Here is a 21,631-nt window from a genome sequence, read left to right as displayed (position 1 = left end):
GAGCATCCCGGGGCTGGTGGGGGTGGCCAGGCGGCAGGCCCAAGGCCCACAGAAGCCCAGCCCTGCCTCACGTGGCTGTGTGTCCTTGGCCAGATCACAGCACTTCTCTGTTCACAGAGCAGGTCATGCACGGAGCACTTCTTGCGACAGGTGCCGCTCAAGGCCACCCTGAACTTTGGGCTGTACCTCCAGGCCATTTCACAGACGTGAACACAAGCTCTGGGAGGGGAATAATTTGCCCAAGGCCACAGCTGAACTGGTGTCAGAGTTGCAGCGGTCTGTGCCTTCAGGGTCCCCCATCCCAGGGCTGGAGGGCAGTTGGTCAGGCGAGGCTGACCCTGGCCTTAAGCAAGCAGGACTGGAATGCTCCAGGGCGTGGGACTCAGAGTCAGGGTGAGGAGGACCCGGGGCCCATGCTGGCCTCCGACCTGGCGGCCCCTCAGCTCCTGCAGTCACGTCCTTTGCCATCCCAAACGCTCTCAGGGTTGCAAGTCTGGCCCGTGGGCTCCTGGGATGCAGGCTATAACGCTGGAGAGGGAGGAGACGGTCTGAGGGGTCTTTGGGACTCAGACACCCCCCGCCCCCACCAATACCCCAGCTCCAACTCTGCATCCCCAGGAGGTCTCCCAGGGAGGTTGAGGCAGCAGCCATGGTGTGCAGAGCACATGGTGGTCACAAGGACCCTGGGCCCCGCAGCTGTTAGTCTTGTGCTAACCCAGAACCTCCCTCTGCCTGTGGCCATGACTTTGGGGTGTGTGGCTCCTCCACCTGGAACAGTTGGAACCAAACCACTTGCCAGACAAGTGACCACCCAGCCCCACACCTTGTTCCATTGAGCCCCACTGTCCCCCCTAGACCAGAAGGGCACAGAGCCAGAGCTGTGGGGTCACCACTCACACCCGATGACAGATAAGAGCCCTGTGCCTCCAATTGTGGGTTGATAAGCAGAGTCCTCACCTGAAAAACTCCTATTCAGCCTTCAAGACCCCCTTGACATTCTACTTTCTCTAAGAACTCTTCCTGATTCCCCCTGGGCATAGGCCTCATGGGTCCCCTGGAGGCCCAGCCTGGGCCAGGCACTAGCACCAGGGTATGGACTGGTGAGTGGGTCCTGGGGCGAGGGAACTGGATAGTTCTCCCAGAGCGTTTCCAGCAGGTCCCTCGTCCAGGGGGGAGGGACAGCAGGCCCTGGGGAGGCCTCCAGCCACACCCTCCACTCCAACACCTGAAATCACCCTACCTCGGCCTGGATGGGCCTAACTGGGTCAAGTCCTTGGTTGCTCTAAGGAGACAAGGAGGAGGGTCCCAGCCCAGAATCTAATCAGATCCACCCTGTGTGAGTCTGGGCCACTGTCTGGGCCTTGTCACCTTCATCTGAAAAATGGGGGCATCAGCCAGCCCTCCCAGGGTGAACGTGGGGCATGGGCCCTGGGGAGCCTGTGGGGAGAGATCCAGGCCAGGCTCGCCTGTCTGTAGGGCGGGACCCATCCCTTCCCAGGACTGAAAATGAAACCAGGTGTTTGTCCTGAAGCTGCCAGGGGCCGCGTGTGCGCTGGTCACCATGGCAACGCCTCCTCTGGCCCCACCCCTTCCCACCTGCTGAAGGGAGCCGAGCAACTAGCTGCCCTTGCAGTCAGTCGGCCTGGCCTTGGCATATCCTCCTCCCCGGGGCCTCTTCTCTTAGAGGAGGGGCCACAGTCTGGCTCTGTTCTACTTTGGAGCCCCTGAGTGGTCCAGGCCATGCTGGCCCCTGTAATGGGGAGCTCACCACCAGCCTTTGCTGATCCTAGAACAGATGGGCAGGGACCCATCCTCAGGGGTCCTGTTGATTGTCCCCTCCCCACAGCTGGACCTTGGGGCCACTGGGCATTGGGCCCACTAGCTCTGAGGAGGATGGCCACAGTGGGGGTGCTTGGGGGATCAGATAGGCGGAGGCCAAGATCATGGGTGGGCTTTGTGGCCTCTGATCCACCCACAAACTGTTGGCCCATGGTGGGACAGCACCACCCCTCTGACTTGCGCACCTCTGCTTTCACATTTCCCCGCCCCCACGTCCCACCCCCTGCAAATTCCATGTCGGGTATCCCAAGTTCGAGGCCTGCCTGCTGGAGATGGTGCAGCAAGCCCAGCTCAAATCCCAGCTCGCCACTCACTGGGTGCCAGGCCCCCACGCCGCCTGTGTAGCTTGCACCATCCCCCAGGGGGCATGGAGAGGTGTGAGTGCCATGACCATCTGTCTCATGGGTGCCCCCACCAGAGTCACCATCACGAGCCCTGGCCCCAAGCCACCTGGGGACCGGCCAGCCGAAAATCCCCTGCCACCCCCACCCCCACCCCCCGCTGCCATGTGTTTCATGTCGCAAACTTGGCTCAAACAACCTTCATTTTCTTGGTGGGTAGTGAGTGCCGCCCCTTAATGATAGGGAATCTGAGGCCCAAAGACAGGATTCATGCCGAGTCCAGGTCCCACCCACCACCATCCCGACATGCAAGGACCCCCTTCCCCACATCAGTCCAGCCTGGGTGGGCCTCTGGGCCTCAGAGCCAGGTGTGGAGCCCCTGTGGAGCCCGCGGGTGTGAGGGCCAGGTAGGAACATCCAGGTCACAGTTCCCCCACCCCCTGCTCCCAATCCAGGGTCCAGGGCTTCAGACTCTCAGAAACCAGACCTCATTCCCTCCCTCTGCTGCTTGGCACACCATGCCCCAGGCAAAGCCCTGTTGGAACAGTGACCCACCCCACAGCCGGGCCGCCACCCCCAGCCTAGCGTGCAACCACGGGTGGCAAGAAAGCACCCAGCCCAGTGGTGCTGACCTGGCAGGGGAGAAGGGTGAGGATCCAAAAAGTCCTAACTGGGCTGAGCTCCTGGTACCTGCAGACCCCTGCTCAGGCCTGGGCTGAGCAGACAAGGGGAGGTCATGCACCCTGAGAGGTGAGGTGACACGGAGCAGGGGGCTCATCTGGCCCCCACATCCTCAGTCCCGTGTGCTCCTTCTCCCACAAAGCTGGGGTCTGCGGGGCATGCACACCCCCACCAGGCCCCTTCCCCCACACTTGGCATAGGCCAAGCCCCTGGGTAGCTGCGACGTCCATCCATCTCCCCATGCAAGGGGTGGTGCATCTGGTGGTCAGGGGCACAGACTCTGGCCCCGGGGGCCCCAGCATTTGCGTCTCAGCCATGTATCAACTGGAGACCCTGAGCCTGTTATTCCCTGTGCTTGTTTCCTGGGGCCTAACACAGAGACCATGTCATCAGGAGCTGATGCTTGGTGGGACCGCTGGCACCGAGGTAACAGCCAGGGGCTCAGGAGCACCAGGACAGCTGGAGCCTGCACCCCTGCTTCAAACCCTGCTGTCCCTCCACACATCTCACACAAGTGCCCAGGTTCCTTGTGGTCCTGCTGGCGACCTCCACTACTGCCACTGCGGCCAATGTGACAGTGACCACCCTGCCCCACCCACACCCACGCAGAACGCCTTGGTCTTCACTGCGCTGAGCAGGGGAGGCGGCATCTTGGGGCTATTGGGAGTTCCCATGTCCCCCACAGGGAAGCTGGGCCCCTGCCTCTGCCCTCTCCTGTTGGGTAGTTGACGAGAATGCTAACGCTGCTTTTGTGTGAGGAAACCAGGAGGGGAGACCAGGCCAAGGTGAACAGGGGTCCAGGCTGCGTCCAGCCCTGAGCAACCTTGGGCCTTGACCTTAGGCCCTTACGCAAGTCAGGGAGCCTGCCTCTGCCTGCTGGGACCCCTCCCACATGCCAGGGCCAGGGCCTCCCTGTACCAGCTCTGACAAGGGGTGTACTACCCCACCTGCTGGGACCCTGGGGCCCTGGGTGAGGAGGTGCCACTGTGGGGCACTGTGTCTGTGACGTGATCCTAGCAGTCAAGCCAAAGCAGCACCCCAGGAGCTCCCCAGCTCAGGGTCTCAGGGCTGCAGTGGGTGGGGGCTGGGGCTCTGCCTGCAGAGAGTGGGCGTCGGGCCACTGCCATGTGCCCTAGGCTAAGCACGGAGAGGCAGGTGGGATGAGGATCTGGACACCAGGGGCCATCGTGGGGGCAGTACATGGAGGCTGACCTGCCAGGACTTGGGGACCAGGGAGCAAGGGTGCCTGGGAAGGGACTTGGGAGGAGTGGAGTGCTAGCCTACTCCACACTGAGAGGGGCACCACAACTGCCCCCATGCTGAGGCCAGGGTGGGGTGCAGGGGCCTCTGAAGCGAGGTGCAAGGGGCACAGGTCAGCCTGGCACGCAGGCAACTGTCACCACGCCCCAGGCCCAGTCTTTCCCAGAGGCCCGGCTCAGCCTGGACCATCACACAGGGCCAGCTGCTTTGGGCCAGTTTTTTAGCCACAGCGCCCCCTCGTGGCTCTGCTGAGCAGGAGAGGGCAGGGGAGCCTGGGGGGTGGGGGACAGTGGGGAGACCAGGGGTCCATTACCAGCAGAGCGGGTGCTGACGAAGAGCCAGTAGGAGGACAAGATAGGGTGACATCTGTGCTGCTGGGGGCATAGAGGGAGTGGGGGGCTCCCCTATCCCACCCCGGGTGAGACAAGTTAACGCTGCCTTGGGCCTGGGGTTTCATGGGAGGGGCCGATTTGGTGGGGCACTGCCCTCCCCACTACCTCCAGGCCAAGTTCTCGGGCAGGGTACCTTCACCTTCACTGGGGTACACCTGCGCCCCCACACTCCTTCAGGGGTGCCCCAGCCCTCCAGTGGAAGGGATCATCCTGGGCCCTCAGCCAGTGCTTGGGGGCAATTCAGCTGGCACCCTGCACGGACGCCCACAGCCAGGGGTCCTGGGCCTGTGGCCCCTTCTGGGGTCTATGGGAACCCTGAAGGCGGCTCCACAAAGCCCCATCCAACACAAGTGCTCAGGGGCTGCCGCCTCTCTCTTCTCACACTGCCGGAGTGGGGAACCCAAGAGTGGGCCGAGTATGGACAGCAGGGAGCAGGGGCTGAGGGAGTGGGTCAGGCTAGTGCATGTGCTCCCCCTCCGGGGCCCAGCTCAACCCCCAGGTGCCTCGAGGGAGGTGAACACCAGGCAGCCAGCACTCGGAATTCAGAATGTTTCATTTAAAACCAGTTCCTTGTCACGGCTCTCTGAGACATCAGCGTCTGCTGGCGTTGGACCATGTCTCCGTCACTGTGCAGGCAGGGAGTCACCAGCCGTGGGCTCTGGGTGCTGCCCCTGCTCAGCTCTGTGGCGGCTGGGCACCCTCCCTGCCCCGGAGGAGACCAGCAGGTGACCAGCAGAGGGACCCAGGGCTGGCGTGCAGTCAGGCTGCCACCCCGGCTCACATCACCGCCTCCATGTGCAGGATCCTCAGGGCCTCCGAGATCTGGACGCTGGTGTCCATCTGCCCGTACATGCCCACCAGAAAGGCCCGGTGCAGCAAGACGGCTGCGTGCTCTATGGGAGAGACAGGACGGCACCCGTCCAGGCCCCAGTCAGCAGGCGGCTCTCAGAAGTGGGGCGTCTGGGCCTCCCTGAGAGTTGGGCATCGGGGAGCAAAGGTATCCAGGGGCAGTAGGCGCTCTGCGCAGGACAGGCCGGGGCTCACCTTGGCAAAGGAGGGTGTATTCGGGTAGGTTCCTGAGGGCCGTCTGCACCACCTCGAAGTCCCGACTGCCCAGGCAGCACATAAATGTGGGCAAGAAGTCCGCTGCAAAGCTGAGCAGGCACACACTCAGGCAGGCCCCTTTCCCAGGCCCACGCCCTCAGCTGGCAGGGCCAGGCTAGAGCTGGCGCGCTGGGATGGTAGGGACCTTGGGCTCACCTGGGGTTGTTCTGGATGGAGCGCAGGGCCAGGCCAAAGGCCAGACTTCGGCAGGGCTCCTCAGCAGAGCTCATCAGGCGCTGCAGGTTGGTCTGCAGGGGAAGGGGTGATACTGGGGCTCCTGTTGGGAGCTCAGCCCCTTGGCCCCCAGACCTCATGACAGGACTGCGGAGAGTTGTAGGGGACCCCACTCCCCACGCCCCCACCCCCTCAGGACCCGAAGTGGGAAGCACTGGCAGTCTGCAGATTCCAGCCCAGAGCAGGGGTAGGTTTCCTGGGAGCACCTGGCACAGGGCCAGGCTCAGACTTGCACCCCATCCCCCCAGCATGGCGCACCTCCTACAGAAGACTGATGGGCTCCCATGGCCCCAGCTCACTCACCGAGAAAAAGCCCAGGATCTCAGGTCTCCGCCGAGACATCTCATCTATGTCACTCAGAACTTCCAACAGATCTGGGATGGGCAGAGGGGCACTTGAGGGCCATGCCACAGCTGCTGGACTCAGGGCTAGACCCGTGTCCCCAGGCAGCCTCAGGGCCACAGCCTCGTGTCCCAGGTGTGGCAGAGTGTGGGCACACAGGGACCCCTTGCCAGGCCCTGCACACGTTCCAACAGAAGGACCCCACGTGCTCCAGGGGTGGTGTGGCCCATCAGAATGCTGGTAAGCCCAGGAGTCCCCCAGCACCTCAAGAGGAAAAGCAGCAGGAGTCATGCTGGCTTCCCAGTGCCACCAGGTCAGCAAGCCAAACTGCAGGTGCTGGCTGACTGGGAAGCTCTCAGAGGTGCAGACCCGGCCAGACCCTTGTCTAGCAGGTCTGAGGAGGCCAGGAGTATGCCCTGGAACCACCCTGTTCAGCTGCCTGTCCCTGGCCACCTGGAGCCACTCCTGCCAGGTGGCACCCGGCTCCTCGTCTTCTTCGCAGAGGGATGCCGACCCCCCAGATGCACACCCTTCTAGAGGGTTGCCAGCACCACCATGTGCCCAACGGCCCAAGTCCATGCAGCTACCCTGCTCTCTGTTCTCGTGCACAGTGGCCCTCCCCTACCAGCCCATAGTCAGGCCTCCCATGTGTAGGTGCCCCTCGGCCCCAGGGGTCCCCGATCTTCCACTGTCTACAGCCTGCTCCCCAGTGAGCCCGCCAGCAGAGTAGCCCCTTCCAGGAGCCTCTGTCTTCCCTAAGGCCCTCTCTGCTCCTCCCATGACCGGGCAGGGATGCTGCTGTCTTCTGGAGGGCCAGACCCCTCATCAGACCAAGGATGTCACAGGGTTGCAACGGGAGCCCACCGCCCGCCATGGAACTGACTGGCCTGCTGGAGTCAGGCTCCCCAACTCACCCTCAACAGTCTGGCCCCGGGAAAGCCTCTTCATGTAGGGGGCCATTTCTGCTGCCGTCAGGGGGGTGAACAGGGAGACGCTGACCAGAGGCAGGGAGCCAGCTGAGCTCTCATCTGGAAGCCGGAATTGGTGCTGTCAGGCTGGGGACAGGGATGGCCCACCCTGGGAGCACCTATCTGCCCAGGGCCCAAGGGAAGGTCTGCCCTGGCAGCACTCGATACCTAGGCTCCAGAACCTGCCTGTGAGCAAGGGCCATCCCTGCCAAGCAGCCCCCGGAATCCCACATGACCCCAGGGCTGAGCACAATGCCCGGCATGCACGGGCACTCCCACAAACATGTGGGAACAGTGAGCGCTAGAACCTGCCTGGGAGACAGGACTTTCACTCTCTCACCCCACCAAGTGTGACCTCACACACACATAGCAGTGCCCTGCCCGGCTGCAGCTGGGACACACCACAGGGACACCAGGATGGTCCTAAGGGCTGCCAGGCCTGAAGCCCCTTCTTGGTAGAACCCCCTTGGGCCACACTCACCCTCACCCTCCTCGTCTAGGCCCCGGTCGGCTCTGCCGTCCCTACTGGGAAGGCTCAGCCCTGCAAGGAGAGACTTGAGCATCACCAGGTCGCTGCTGTCGAATGACAGGTCGCTGGGGAGAACAGATTCTCCATGAGGAAGGTGCCACAGGTGAGAGGCAGACAGGGAGCCAGGTGGACGTGGGAGGAGGCCGGAAGCCCCGGGGAGCAGGTTTGTAATGGCGTGGCACTGATGCAGCCCCTCGACCAGAGCCCCTGCCACCTCTGGCTCTAGCGCTGCAGACGCCCTGCCACCTCCCACCCCCACCCCCCTCACCTTGGTAACCCCTGAAGTGCCTCTCTACAGCCTGCAGGCTGGACCCTCCCCAGAAAGAGCCTGTGGAGGCCAAACATAGACACAGACACACACTCACTGCAGCGCATCCGCATGTTTCTGCAGGAAGGAGACGGCCGCCGGGGCATTGCAGGTCACATACTTGTGTGTGAAGTGCACGAACTTGTGGATGAAGGGCGCCAGGTGGCGGGAAGACTTCCTGTAACTCTGCAAAGCACAAGCCGTGCATTCACAGCCAGAGCGCTGCCGCCCTGCCCACCCCACTTGCCTGGGAGGTCTCAGGAAGGACCCGCAGATACCAGCAATCCCACCGCCGTGTGCTGGCTGCGGGGCACTATCTTAAGGGTCCCCAAAATGGCCTTGCCATTCGTGAGCCGCCAGGGCAGCCAGGCAGATGCCTAACTGGAACAAGCAGAGCATAACAGGAGATCGGTGACAGACCCCACAAAGGCACCGTGGCCGCAGAGAAGGCAGCACTCAGCCCCAGCTGTGGCTCGCAGCAGCCCCCTAAAGAACACGGGCTTTCCCCAGGCACACAACAGGCAGGGAGCTGGGCCTCAGGTGGGCGGCAGAAGCCACTGGAGAGGTGGCCTGGCCAGGCTCGTGACACAGGTGCCCTGGGAACTCTGAGGAGCCCATGTTAGCCTCAGGCAGAGGGCAACAAACCTGGCCCAGCCCAGGTCAGAAAAGTCAGGCTGGGCCAGGGCCGAGGGAGCAGAAGGGGGCCAAGGGTGGTGGGGGCTACAGGAGGGCACAGTGGGCAGAGGAGTGACAGGGGCACACGGGCCCAGGAGGGGCCCCACCGCCCAGGGTGGGCTGTCTGAAAGGCAGAGGCCCACGCACCAACAGCAGGCGGACGAAGGAGCGCAGACAGTCCCACAGCGCCCCCTGGTGCTCGTTCTGGAACACCTGAGGCTGCAGCAGCTCCAGGACCCCCAGCACGTGCAGGAAGAAGGTCAGGTGGTTCTGCTGGCGGAACTCCTGGAAGTTGAGGTGGGTGCGGCCGTGAAGGAGCGCAGCGATCATGGGCAGGTGCCTGGGGATAACCAAGAGTGCTCGGGGGTCGGCTCCCCCCAAAATCCAACACTCCTGCCCGACCCCACAGGAAACCCACTCTCTGGAGCACAAGAGGCAGAGCGGCCCACCCTGGCTTGCCCACATAGCCTGGGGCTCACAGACATGCCCAGCTCCAACAAGCTGCAGGGCACAGCCTGAGGGGCCGGGTACTGGGATCCTGCCCACCCCACCTGGCCCCACGTCTATGAGGTGGTGTTTCTCCTGACCCACCTCCAGGGAGAGCCCTGGGCCTGGCTCCGGCTCAGTCAGGAAGAACCCAACAGCCATACCTGTGCCGCATGGGCTGTCCCTGTCCTGTGTTCTGCACAGCAGCTTTTAGACGCAGAACCTGCTCTTCAAGGAGCACCCGAGCACAGCCAGGACGTGAAGAGCCATCAGAGGGCCTGCTGGAGTGCAGCAGGGCACCGGTACCTGAGCAGCAGGATGGGGTGGGCCACAGCCAACTTCCGGCAGGCCATGTTAGCATCGGCCACTCTGTTCTCTGATGACCGGGAGTCACTGGTGTCCGCAAGGAGGGTGATGAAGCGGTGGATGAGGCCGTCCAGCTGAGGAGATGGGGGCGGTGAGGACTGGGGGCCACCTGTAGCCCTGGCGTCTCATCTGTCTGCCCTACCCAGGGCCCAAGTCCACCTTGGAAGGGCCTGTGATGCGGCTCACTGGGGGTGGAGAGCCCCAGGTTCCCCAAGGACCTGGAATGGCCGCACAGTGACCAGAGAAAGCTGTCCCTCTCATCCCCCCCAACTCCTGTGCTTTTTGGGTGCCTGTCAAACAGGCCAAAGCCAAAGCCTCCAGAAAGCCTCACACATGGTATTCAAAGTTCACTCCTGCACAAAATAAATGCTCTCACTCGATGCCAAGGTACTGTGTTGATGGACATGTGAAACTGACATGGTGTATGAAGCATGACCTCAACTGTACAAAACAATATGTATAAAAAAAAGAAGGAAACGTCATAAAAAACCAACTTCCCTGCATTGTACTAAAAATGTCACAAGTCCTACTCGAAGCTAAACCTCGGAGGTGGGTGCGGAAGGCCTGTCAGACTTGCACACAACCTCCGTATCCTCCCCAAAGCAGCGCCAGCAGATGACACACAGATCTGCACGAGCGCGAGGCTGTGCAGTCTGACGGTGCCAGGGCCCGCCAGCAGGGGTACAGGAAGCAAGCTGGTGTGACGCCCTGCAGCACTGCTGGGTCTTGGGACCACGCTGAGCCAAAGATGGCCAGTGAGAAGCATGTGTGGCGACTCCCCAGAGAGAATGCTCCAGGAAGCCCAAACTCTGAGGTAGGGGCCAGGGAGTGCAGGGAGAGGGTGCCAGGGCACAGGGACGCTCTGGGCAGTCAGCACACGCAGCCGCCATCACTCCCTATGCCAGCTCCAGGCAGCAGGCTGTGTCTACAGTGCCTTATAAAGGAGAAATGGGGTGCGGGCGGAAAGCTCCTCTGCTCTGCTCCACAGCCTAAGGGGCTGCTTTAAGGAGAGAAGACTGCCTCCGGGCCCTCCAGGAGGCGCCACAGGCGAGAGGGGTGAGGGGGGCTCTGCCCTCAGGTGCCCCTGAAAACGGGCCGCCCAGATGCACCAGCACCACTCATATGTCCTCCTTTGTTCTTAAATCTGAGGAACTGTGTCTCTTGGCTACCTGGTTTGGGTTTCTGCGCCTGCCCCAGGAGAGAACAGGGGTCGGAAGCGGTCCTGACCACCCCCTCATCAGGCCGCCCACCCTCTGCTCACCTTGCAGGTGCTGCTCCCAGTGGCACCTCCACTGTGCAGCAGGGCCTCAGGCAGGGGCACCCGCAGCTCCGGCCACTGCAGGTAGAGCTGTACCAGCAGGTCCCGGCAGCGCCTGCCCAGCACACTGCAAGACATGGGGGGGTGGGGCTGCTGGGGGGGTGGGGCTGCTGGGGGGGCAGGGGGTGGGGGGAACGGGCAAGGGGCAGGTGCCCTCACCTGTCGCCCCACTGCTGGAGGCAGCTCGTCAGGTGCACGGTCACCTTCCTAACGCTCTCGTCATGTCCACGGCAGCAGCTGAGCAGCAAGGGCAGCCGGGCCTGGAGGAGGCTGCAGGCAGCAGCGTCCCCGTCCTGGCTCCTGGCCTCTGCCTCTGCCAGGATCAGCTCCACCAGGCCGATGAGCTCTGCCGCTTGGACCCGCAGCACCAGCTCCTCCCTCCGCTTCTGCAACCAGCCCCACCAGTCAGCACCAAGACAGATGGGACAGGCTTGCACACGCCTCACCCCACCCTGCAGGGCAGTGTGCCCCAAGACCTGCCTGAGGGGTGCGCTGGTCCCTTCCCTGCCAGATCCGTGGAACGTGGATGCAGGCCCAGAGGAAGTCCAGAGAGGCTGAAGGGTCAAACCTGCAAAGACATGGGAACTTTGTCTCAGTTTCCAGGCAAAAGATAAATATTAGATGCAGGAGAAAACAAAAGGTAGGACAGGCCCTGGTGATGGAAAGTTTAGGCTGCAAGCACCACTTTCTCATACACTCTCTAGGTATGTGCCCAGGTCAGCTGTTCAAGGATATGGGCCACCCTGCCCCATCTGACCTCTCCGTACCTCACATCTGCAAAACGAACGTTGGTCCTGCCCACCCTCTAGGCCTGATGGCCCGACAGCACACAGCATGGACAGCAACCATGGAGACTATCCGAGGAGTGCACATTTCACCTGCTGACCATCTGGTGGTCACCCAGAGCAGCGACACTTGGACCAGGTGGACTCTGTATCCCCAGGGTGGTAACACCTGCTGCAGGGCCCCCTCTCAGGGTAGTAGTGTGCGGTGGGCTGGATCAGATAACTAGAGGGCCCCTTGATGTGGCCACCATACCACCTGGCCTGCCAGAGAGGGATGTGGATCAGGGTGTTCACCTCTGCTCCCGGTTCTTGCCCAGCAGAATGCGGATACACTGGTGCAATGTGGACCAGCTGGACTGATGAGTCAGGAGGGCCAGCAGGTAAGGTCGGAAGGATGGCACCTGGGGGCCCGGATGACCTTTGCCCTGCGGAGGAAGGGCATGAGATATGGTCCCTGCTGGGCAGAATGGCTGCCTGGCCTCGAGCAGTTAGAAAGGAGAGGAAGAGGGCTATTTCCAGAACAACCTGGAGCTCCTGCCTCAGAGCAAGTCTGGCAGCCCTGAACCACATGGGGCCCTGCTGGGGCATGCTACAGATACAGCATGTGCTGACCCAAACCAGCACCTCAGAGACAGCAAGTACACACAAATGAAGATGAGAAACACCCAAATCCCCAACTCCTGCTCCCAGGACCCCCAGAGTCTTATCCAAAGGTCACAGACTGGGAGTACATCGGGGGACTTGGGGACACAGGAGGGTGATCAGAGCTCTCTGAGATGCCCAGATCCTCCCCACAGGCTTCTCGGGGGACCCATTCCCAGCGAGGTACTGAGCTCCACTTTCTGCTTGGCTCACCACAGGACCTCCCATCCTTGCAGGAGGCTCAGGGCCACAAAGCATTGGTCCCCCTCCTACCCGCCTGCCTTAGCAAGTAGATCTGGCCACTGCAATAACTGGTCACAGGGGACAGGGCACCCATCCTGGCCAGTGAGAGGCCCGGGCTTCTGCTGGAACCAGTGGAAAGAGTCCACATGGAGGCTGTCCTGGGAGCCCCGTACCCAGCATGCCCAAGCTAGCACAGGCCATCAGCCCTCAGAGCAGAGCACAGCCCACCTCGTTCCGGAAGAACAGCAGCCTCTGCTGCAGGTCAGGGCAACTGCTGATCACCTCAGGGTCCAGCATCTCCAGCCAGTCGACCAGGAGCCCTGAGCAGGGTCCCAGCTGGACAGCCTCTGAGCTGAAGGGAAAGTGGGGAGAGGGCTCAGAAACAGCCAGTCAGGGCCACCCACAGATCAGCCATCACCCTGCCAGCTCACCTGCTGCCATCAGCTTCTGGCTCCCCTGGGACTGGGGGCTCCTTGTCTTGCAGCAGCAGGGAGCTCACCACTGCCACAGGCCTCAAGGTCGGTGACATGGGGGCGGGGGCCAGGAGCGCAGCCAGCAGTTCCTCCAGGTGAGGCGACCCCACCTCAATCAGACCCCGGAGGACTGTAGGGAAAATGGAAAGCATGTACCGTGTCACTCCAGCTCAGGGGATAGAGACAGGCAGGCCTCAGGGTGTCCACAGGCCAGGGAGGCCCTGCATGCCTAGGCTGGGGTGGCCCATGGTGAGCAGTGGCTCTGGGCTCTTGCCCCAGGAAAAAGGCTCAAGAGAGATTACAGATCTGAGTCCATCACTGGGGGCGGGGGCGGGGGGGCTCCCCACATGCACAAAATCCCAATAGCAGAGCCCACGCCAGGGCTACTTTGCTGGACATGGGGCCTTCCTGGCAGACTGCCACTCCTCTCCACAGCCCTCATTTTGGGGGCATCCAGGAGGGAACCTCTGCACCAGGCAGCCAAACTGGGGAGCCTCACAGTTCCTAGCCCTGAGGTACCTTTGCCGACGAGCTCAGGCTCCACACCACACTTCTCTCCTGACTTGAGGGTGGCAACTACAGCCCGGACAGTGGAGCTGACCACCTCCAAGTCCCCTCGGAATGCCAGGGCCTCAGCCAGACGCAGGAGCCCACTCCGTGCTGCAAGGAAGCCCATATGTGACCCAGGGTACAGGCCTCTGCCCCTGTGACCTGCTCTGTCCAGGAAGCCCCTAGGTCTCACATGCACTTCCCACTAGGGATCCTACTTTGCTCCCCAAAGCCCTAGCTTTCCAACCCCTCAGCCACGTCCACATTGATGTCCATCTGGGGCCCACAGAGCACCAGAGCTAACACCCCTGCACTAAGGAGGCCATCGGCCCCTCTCCCCTGGCCCCAGGAGAGTGGCCGCAAGCCTGAGGCCCCACCCCCCAGAAACCTGCCAGCATTCACCGTCGCTGATCCTGCGGCGTGCTGAGTACTGGGCAGCAAACAGCTTGAGCTGGGCCTGCAGGGGCCCCCCTTCCCCAGCGGAGCCGTCTAGCCACTGCAGTGTCTGCATGAGCACTTTGAGGAAGAGCGATGAGAAGCCGGTATCTTGGGGCACACAGCGCTGTGGGGACAACCCGCAGCTAGAACTGGCACAAGAGCCAGGGCAAGGCCGGAACAGAGTCTCTGGCCATCATGCTGCCCCCGATGCGCCAGGGCCTCAGACAGACCCTTTCAAACTCCAGAGCTGGTGAGATATCCTATTGTTCGAGACTCACCTTCTCACAGCTCAGGAAGAAAAATGAGACGCCCCACCATACACATGCATGTGTACAAACGCTAATACGTTCAAGTGTACGTGCACACAGAATAACACACAGTACCAGACTACGAAATCCAGGGCACAGGCACAGACTGGGAACTACCCCCACTACCTCCTTCTCCTTACTGGAAACATTCCATAAACAGAGGTAGGTGTTCCGTACCCAGCTATGTAGAAGCCTATGTCCTCTGTCCATTGAGAAACCAAGGACCAAGGCCCACAAAGGGACACAGCTAGGACACTCAGCTGGGCAGAGCCTGGGATGCAAGGTGCTGGAACTCACGCAGTGGCCCTCCTGCGTGGCTCCCCACAGCCCAGAACTTTGCTGCAGACACACTCACCTGGTACTGGCAGAGCTGGCGCATCAGAGGACAGGCAAGGAAGTGGCTCCGGTGCATGGACATCACCAGGGCTCCGCTATGCGGGGAGTTGAGCAGGGTAGCGATGGCCTGCAGGAGTCGCACTGTGACACCTGACACCTCGGGGCTCCCCTGACGTACTCGTGCCAGCTCCTGGCCCAAGGCCTGCTGCAGCGCAAGAGCAGCAGGGCGGGCACTAGAGCTCTGCCACCGCGGGCCTGGGCTCAGCGGGAAGATCTGGTGCAGAAAAAGGAGCAGCATCAGGAAGGCAGGCTCAGCGGAGGTGCGACTGCTGTGCCCTGCACCTGTGCCACAACTGCTAACGCCCTGTTGGCCAGACTGTGCCCAGGTGCTGCCAGCAGCAGTCCCTACTGGATGCTCTAAGGAAGCACCCAGGGTGGGCGCCCAGGACTCCTGAAGGGGGCCTGCATGGGGGTCCCTGCTTAGGCTGAAACTGCAGGCTAGCCCAGCGCCCTGCAAACACTGGTCGCCCCAGTTACAGAACGGAGCACCAAACCCAGAGGGTGTGAGTGGGCCGTAGCATCCCAAGCACGGGCCTGGGAGTCCAGGGAAATCCAGTCAAGACAGAGTGTGTGTGCAAGCGTGTGAGCAAGAAAAGACACAAGCACTCAACAGTGAACGTCGCCGTGTGAGTAGATGAGCACCCACACGGGGACTCCAGGCTGCACATGTGTGTCCACAAGAGGTGCGGGGGCAGGGAGCAGGGCGGCAGTGGCTAGGGAGAGAATGCTAGGGAGTTTCTGTGCAACTCTCCTAAGTGCACAAAAACGACAGCTATGCAACTCTGGACAGGCTGAAAGTCAGGGACCCTCCGCTTTAGAAGGCACACTGTATGGGGGGTATAAATGAAGCACGGTATCATCAGAGTAGGTCGGCCCTCAGGACTCCACATGTGGCTGAGGGCTCATGCCAACTGAGCCAGTCCTGCAGAGACCTGCCACCTCCAGGCACCACCCTCAAAGCAAAACACACCTGACGACCCAAGTGGGGTGGGAGGCATGGTAACCAGCCACTTTCCCCAGTGAGGGCGCTGAGGCAGGAGGGAGGGAGGGGGCTGGTCCAGGGTCGCCCAGCTCTGACTAGGACAACAGGCTCCAGCGTGTCCCCCATGGATGTGGAGTTGTAGGATGAAGCCCCTCCCTCCCTGAGCCTGGGGGCACCCCACCTCTGGAGAGACTGTCCCAGGTAGCAGCGGCGGTACCTGTAGGAGCATGCCGGCCAGGTCATCCTCAGGGGCGAGCACTCGCACCTGGGTCACAGCCCGGGTCCGTCCCTGGCCCGAAGGCTGCTCCGGACTGCTCTTGGATTTTGGCGCCTCTGTGCTGTCTGCAGAGAAAGAGGAAGAGGCTTCAGGTGGTGACCCTTCATGGTTGGCTTAGAGCAGGAGCTTGGAACCCCTCAAGCACCCTAGCCACACTCAGGCCTGCTGAGGGCCACAAGAAGCAGGGCCTTTACATTGGGAAGTCGGACCCCGGCAGCTGACAAGTGTGTGCCCTGGGTCTGGGGAGGCCCTATGTTGCCGTGGGCTGAGCTGGGAGGCAGGGGGACAGGCTGGTACCTCGTCGTGGTGGTAGGGAGGCTGTGAGTAGGGAATGGAAGGTCTGGCCTCCGGATGCTCCTCTCTCGTGCTGAACTTCAACCAGGTGAGCCATGTAATCTGTGGGCCAGCAGCCAGCAGTTAAAACACCTGAATCCAGGAGAGCGAGTGTCCCCCCATTCCATAGAAATCTGCTCTGGGAATACCATCCCTGCTCCCCAAACACCCCAGCACATGGTTTCACAACCTGAGCTACAGGATCTTTCAGCAAAGGACCTGGTAGCCTTGAGTACGCCCCTGTAGCTCCTCCATCCACAAACCCCAGAGCACTTACAGACACCTGGGATGCCCGGGGTGTGCTGGGACACAGCAGCCCGGCTTCTCCTGAGTGCTCCAGGCTTGACTTCCTGCCAAGAGTGCCTGCCCTAAGTGCCCTCTGCCCCCAGACCATCCCTGTCACTCATGCAGGGCCCCAGGCGCTCGGTCAAAGAATGCAGCAGACATGTGGATCCCTGACTCTTACTCTTGTCCATGATGTTCTGCTCCAGGGTCTGGGGGTCATGAGCCACTGCCTGGTCCAGGTACTGGAGGAGTTTGCTCATGCTGGACACGGGGATGCCGAAGGACTGCACGAAGAGCAGCAGCTGCTGGGGCTCCAGGTCCTGTAGGGCTGAGGGTGACACTTGCTTGGTGACCCCTCGCTCGGTGTCCCTGGGCCCCAGGGAAGACTCCCTGCCCCAGAAGGCTCACAGCTCACTGCTCGGCTCATAAACTGGCTCCCCCACTCTGCCCCCTGAAGCCATGTGCAAGCCCTGTGGCTCCTTTCTTCTTGCCCCTGAGCTCCCCTAGAAATGTCACTGGCTCCCTGTGACTTAAAAGGAGTACAGGCTCCTTAGAGTGTGCCCTCCCCTTGCTTCCCAAACTAGGCCCACTGTACCAAACTGCTTCCCAGGCTGTCTTCCCCTGGCCAGGTGCTACTCACCTGCACTGGCTGCTGTTGTTCCTCCTCAAACAGGCCACCCCCCTCCCACTCCATCCCCCAGAACCAGTGCAGAGGACCCAGCCCTTTCATCTCCCCTCAAAACTCCCAGGCCACTTTCTCTCTGGCCTTTGGCACTGCTCACTCCCATGGGGCCCCTTGGCCTCCCTGCCAGACAATGAGGGGCTGGTACTCGGGGCCAGGGTAGCATGGTGCTCACTACAAAGCCCAGCATAGTGCCACACCTCCCGAGACCCCCATGAGCACCTGCTGCATAACGAACGCCCCAGCGCCTACATGGCTACCAAGCTATCCCCTCCCACATGTGATGGTGGGAATGCCCAGGCTCATACAAGAGGTGTGAGGCCAGCCCACCCCCGTACCAGCGTCTACCAGGCGAGGGACCTCTGAGCGGATCATGCGCAGCTTCAGCCAATCGGGCAGCAGCAGGGCCTCCTCGGACGTGTCCACCAGGAAGGCTGTGGGCAGAGGCTGCTTCTCCGGGAACCAGATATCTAGCAGAGCCTGGAACTCGCCATCACCAGCTTCGGGGAGACAAGGTGGTAAGCAGCAGGATAGCTCAACAAGGCCGTCCTAACCTCTGAGGTTAGGGAGCTCCCTCCTCCCCCGCCCCCGAGGGAGTGAAGGCTGAGGCTGGAAGAGCCGCATTTCCTTGCCATGTAAGGGGGAATGGAGGCTTCACAGGACCAGAAGAGGTGGCCTGCCTTTGCTGCCAGGGGCTCTGTGTGGCTTGCGTATCTAACCCCACAATCTCTGCACCCCCATTCCAGCTGAGAGCATGCAGGTCCTAAAGCCGGCCAGTCCACCTTGAGGGATTTTTTGTGACAGTCTAGCATTCCCCGCCAGCACTTTCCCACCCCACTGCTCAGTTGAGCCAGCTCCCTTCTGCTCCCCACTCCCCAAGGCTGACATCAGGCCAGCCTCCACTCATTGCACAGGGCTCATGAACTCCTGTCCTGAGGGGCCACCTTCCAAGCAGAGCCCACACAGCACCAATCCCAGTAAGAGGCCCTGTCCCTGCCCTGCCTTCCCCTCCCAGACACAAGCACATGGCAGACCAGGTCACGGCAGCTGACCAGGAAGGGGTGGAGGGAAGGCTGCCAGGCTGAAGAGAGCTCAGCCACCCAGAGGGATATGCATAGTCCACAGCCAGCGAGGGGAGGGCCTGTGCAGAGGAGCTGGAGCTCACAGCTCTGGGGCTCGGTGACAGCTCAACAGGCAGCCCTGTATCTATACTTCCACTTCCAGAAACCAAGAGTTTCACCAATGGGCTAGGAGCACCTGGAGACGCAGACATGGCAAAGTGGCCTCCCAATGACACAACACCACGGGCTGGGGTGGCGAAGAGGCACCAGAGATCACAGACTTGTTAATCCGCGGAGCATTGCAGCCCCTGAGAGCTCTCCTGCCACACAGAGGATCCAGGGTGCTTTCCGCCAAACTCTCTAAGACAGGTAGACAAAGGATCCCATCTCCTCCTTACGGGGACCTGCCCAAAGCCGCAAGCAAGTGCAGGCATTCTACCTGCTGTGCACCCCTACCTGGTGGGGCTGGAGCTCACAGCGTGAAGAAGCCTGTTGGCACAGACCCAGGAGCTGCCCCTGGCACACCAGCAGGTCACTCACCTCGGGGTGGCCCCAGTGTCAGGAGGATGACCATGGCGTGCACCACCAGTATGTGCATGGTGGCCGTCTCCCCACTGGTCCAGCGGAGGAAGACCTGGTCCTGGGACTCTGACTGCAGGAGGAAGAGGAGGGTGGCTGGGCTGTGGCAGGATGCTGGGGGCTCCACCCGGGGAGCACTCGCCCACCAGCCTTACCCAGCTGTACACCTCCTCTCCTTCCTTGCTCTTGCGCATGCGCCTCACATAGCGGGAGAAGATGGAGAGCAAGGCGACGAGCACGGCGTCCGACTCAGCACTGCAGGAGCGCTTCGAGAAGAGGTGAGACATGATGGTGGACCGCTCCACGACCAGCCGGGCCACATCCTGTGGGCAGCAAGCAGGGCCATCAGAGGGCCTCCCCCGCCAGCCTCATCATCTTGTCTCCACGAAGCTGACAGCCAGCAGTGGCCCACCTCAAGGCCGCATCATGGGAGCTTGTGCAGCCATGGCCAGGGTCACCGAGACCCAGTGGCATGTGGTAGGTGCACTGACAGGAACGGCTGTCGTAACCCACCCTGCTAGCAGAGGGGAGCATGTGCCGGCGAGGAGGGAACGCTGACCCCAGCCCGTGACCAACAGGAGCACACGCTTCTCAAGACCCATTGACAAAAGCCAACAGCCAGACACAGTCATGCCTGGCACACAGGCCGGGAGCTGTCTCATGCTGCCCATCGGAGCCAACTCGGGCCAGGGCATCAAGGCCTGGGCTGCTGTTCCCACCTGGCCCCTCAGTGAGAAGCACACACTTGGAAAAGACCCCATGTCCAGGGACCCACATCCATTCAGCCCATAGAGCCCCGGACCCACAGGACCCACATGAGGTCGGAGCCAGAGTCGGCAGACAGGACAGCTAGGTCACAAGAGAGCCGACCAGAACAACAGGGAAAGAGGAAACAGGGCACCCCCCTCACTGTGTAAGACCCGCCAGAACACACCCGGCTTGGCCAGGTACCCCATCCTACCTGAGCCAGTGTGCCCATGGGTGCCCCAACCCCTGTCACAGCCCAGGTACCACCGCCCTGGGGGCAAAGAACGTGACAGAGCCGGCCAGGCCTTGCTAACCACAGCAGCTACACTGGTCCCAAGCACACCCAGACCCTGGCTCCCCCGATACTTGCTCTGGGCAGAAGCCACGAGGAAGCGAGCACGGCACTTGCAGAGGGTTGCACTGCTGGCCCTGCTCAGCTCCTGCTCAGCCTGGGGCTGCCCCCTCCGCAGTAGGGCCGGATGGCTCTGTTGTACCCCCCACGACCTCTGTCCCGGTGCAGGTTACCATCTCCATGCCCTCACCAGTGCCAAGTCACTGTGCTGGCCCTGCTCCTCCACGGGTGTATGCTGGGACAGGTAGACCAAGTAGGCACTGATGGTCTGCGGGTCGGTCTCCATGTGAATGGCCTGGGGACGAAGGGCCGCATGAGCTCCATCTACAAGCCCACGTCCCCTGCCCCCATGCCGTCAGCAGCACCCTGCACCCCTACCTGCTGCAGTGCCAGGGCAGTGGTGGGCCTGACGCTGTCAAACAGAGGCAGCCGGGGCAGGTCGCGCAGCAGCCACTGGTAGCCCCGTAGCGCCTCGGGGTCCCCAGGGTCCTCCTCCATCGGGGGCTCCTTCTCCTCCCCATCCCGCGGACTGCCCTCCGAGAGCACCAAGGATAGGCCCTGTGGGCAGATGGGCATGTTCTCTCAAAGTCCCAGGAAGATGGGGGCTGCCTGGCCAACAAGCATGCTGCGTCCTGCCACAGATGCTTGAACTGACACAACCAGGAAGCCGCTTGAGATAGCTTCCTTAGAAAGTCGCCCAGCATCTCACAAGACAGGGCAAGATGGCTTACAAGGTCACCGAGTCCCTCTCGGGGCCTTCCCACAGCACCTGGGGAGGGACAATGGGCAGGCGACAAGGGGTCTGGCTCTCCCAGACATCACCCCAGCCACCACTTCAGCACCCGGTAGAATAAAAGCTTGAAAAAGGTACAAGACAGAAACTTGGGCCGGGAGGCAGAGGTGTGGGGGGTGCAAAGGGGCCTCACCTTCATGGCCAGCACCCTGGAGGCCACCTGGGAGGAGCCGAGGCGCCGCAGAAAGTAGTCCAGCACTTCACATGTGGTCTGCTCATCAGCCTTGGGGCCTAGCAGCAGGTCCTGCAGGCGGCCCAGCAGCTGCCGCTGCTTCTGCTGCCTCTGCAGGGGCGAAGGAGACCCCTGGGTGGGCCTAGGGGCCGTGGGAGGGACGCAGCACCCCAGGGGGAGGAGGGCAGGTACTGCAGGGGAGACATACTACCCTGCGGGGGGGAGCCCAGAGAGATGGGAGGGCACCAACCTGCCTCTTCTTGGCTTTCTGCTCTTTGCTCTCACCCTCCTCCTCCTCCTCCCCAGAAGTGGCATCGTCCGCCGCGTCGTGCAGCAGGAACTCACACAGGCACTGCACAGGCAGCACGTCCAGCGAACCCTCGCTGGACTGCACCAGGTCGGCCAGCCAGGGCATGGACTGCGAGGAGGCCTGGGCCAGGTGATGCAGACACTCAGCCCCTCCCAGCATGAATCTGCCGAGTCCCCTGCCGCAACCCACCTGCCTGCTGCCCCAAGCTCCCCAAGCTCCCGCAGCAACAGGTCATGGCCACACTTGCATGCTGGCAGTCGTCTACAGCCAAGGAGCCAAGGAGAGGCCCTGTGTCCCAGAGTGCCCTCTTCTGGTTACATACGGTCTCAATGCGAGAGACTGATGATGTCTCTGCAGGGTCCCCCCTGCCCCACCTCCCCAC

At 61.9% G+C, this 21,631-nt stretch overlaps 1 protein-coding gene across 2 annotated transcripts in view; it reads right to left on the bottom strand.

Annotated features, from left to right (window-relative positions):
* Positions 1-5,048: 5,048 nt before the first annotated feature.
* Positions 5,049-21,631, bottom strand: part of INTS1 (integrator complex subunit 1) — a 29,923-nt gene continuing 13,340 nt past the window's right edge. For both annotated transcript variants that reach the window (XM_025416046.3, XM_049111204.1), the window contains exons 20-47: positions 21,190-21,369; positions 20,901-21,050; positions 20,353-20,532; positions 20,165-20,269; positions 19,031-19,198; positions 18,837-18,948; positions 17,574-17,735; positions 16,735-16,881; positions 16,233-16,331; positions 15,876-16,000; positions 14,636-14,890; positions 13,937-14,096; positions 13,505-13,645; positions 12,944-13,115; positions 12,741-12,864; positions 11,922-12,052; positions 11,323-11,410; positions 11,002-11,228; positions 10,786-10,909; positions 9,465-9,598; positions 8,820-9,012; positions 8,056-8,183; positions 7,643-7,755; positions 7,108-7,221; positions 6,155-6,225; positions 5,774-5,865; positions 5,558-5,667; positions 5,049-5,406 (exon numbers count right to left, since the gene is read on the bottom strand). In XM_025416046.3, the coding sequence (XP_025271831.1) occupies positions 5,291-5,406; positions 5,558-5,667; positions 5,774-5,865; positions 6,155-6,225; positions 7,108-7,221; positions 7,643-7,755; positions 8,056-8,183; positions 8,820-9,012; positions 9,465-9,598; positions 10,786-10,909; positions 11,002-11,228; positions 11,323-11,410; positions 11,922-12,052; positions 12,741-12,864; positions 12,944-13,115; positions 13,505-13,645; positions 13,937-14,096; positions 14,636-14,890; positions 15,876-16,000; positions 16,233-16,331; positions 16,735-16,881; positions 17,574-17,735; positions 18,837-18,948; positions 19,031-19,198; positions 20,165-20,269; positions 20,353-20,532; positions 20,901-21,050; positions 21,190-21,369 (3,921 nt within the window). In that variant the 3' untranslated portion in view covers positions 5,049-5,290. The remainder of the gene's footprint in view (positions 5,407-5,557; positions 5,668-5,773; positions 5,866-6,154; positions 6,226-7,107; positions 7,222-7,642; positions 7,756-8,055; positions 8,184-8,819; positions 9,013-9,464; positions 9,599-10,785; positions 10,910-11,001; positions 11,229-11,322; positions 11,411-11,921; positions 12,053-12,740; positions 12,865-12,943; positions 13,116-13,504; positions 13,646-13,936; positions 14,097-14,635; positions 14,891-15,875; positions 16,001-16,232; positions 16,332-16,734; positions 16,882-17,573; positions 17,736-18,836; positions 18,949-19,030; positions 19,199-20,164; positions 20,270-20,352; positions 20,533-20,900; positions 21,051-21,189; positions 21,370-21,631) is intronic.

This window comes from Canis lupus, chromosome 6 (genome assembly GCF_003254725.2).
Source record: "Canis lupus dingo isolate Sandy chromosome 6, ASM325472v2, whole genome shotgun sequence".
Taxonomy (NCBI): Eukaryota; Metazoa; Chordata; class Mammalia; order Carnivora; family Canidae; genus Canis; species Canis lupus.
The sequence above is the reverse complement of the archived record's forward strand: the minus strand, read 5'-3'. Positions and strand labels throughout refer to the sequence as shown.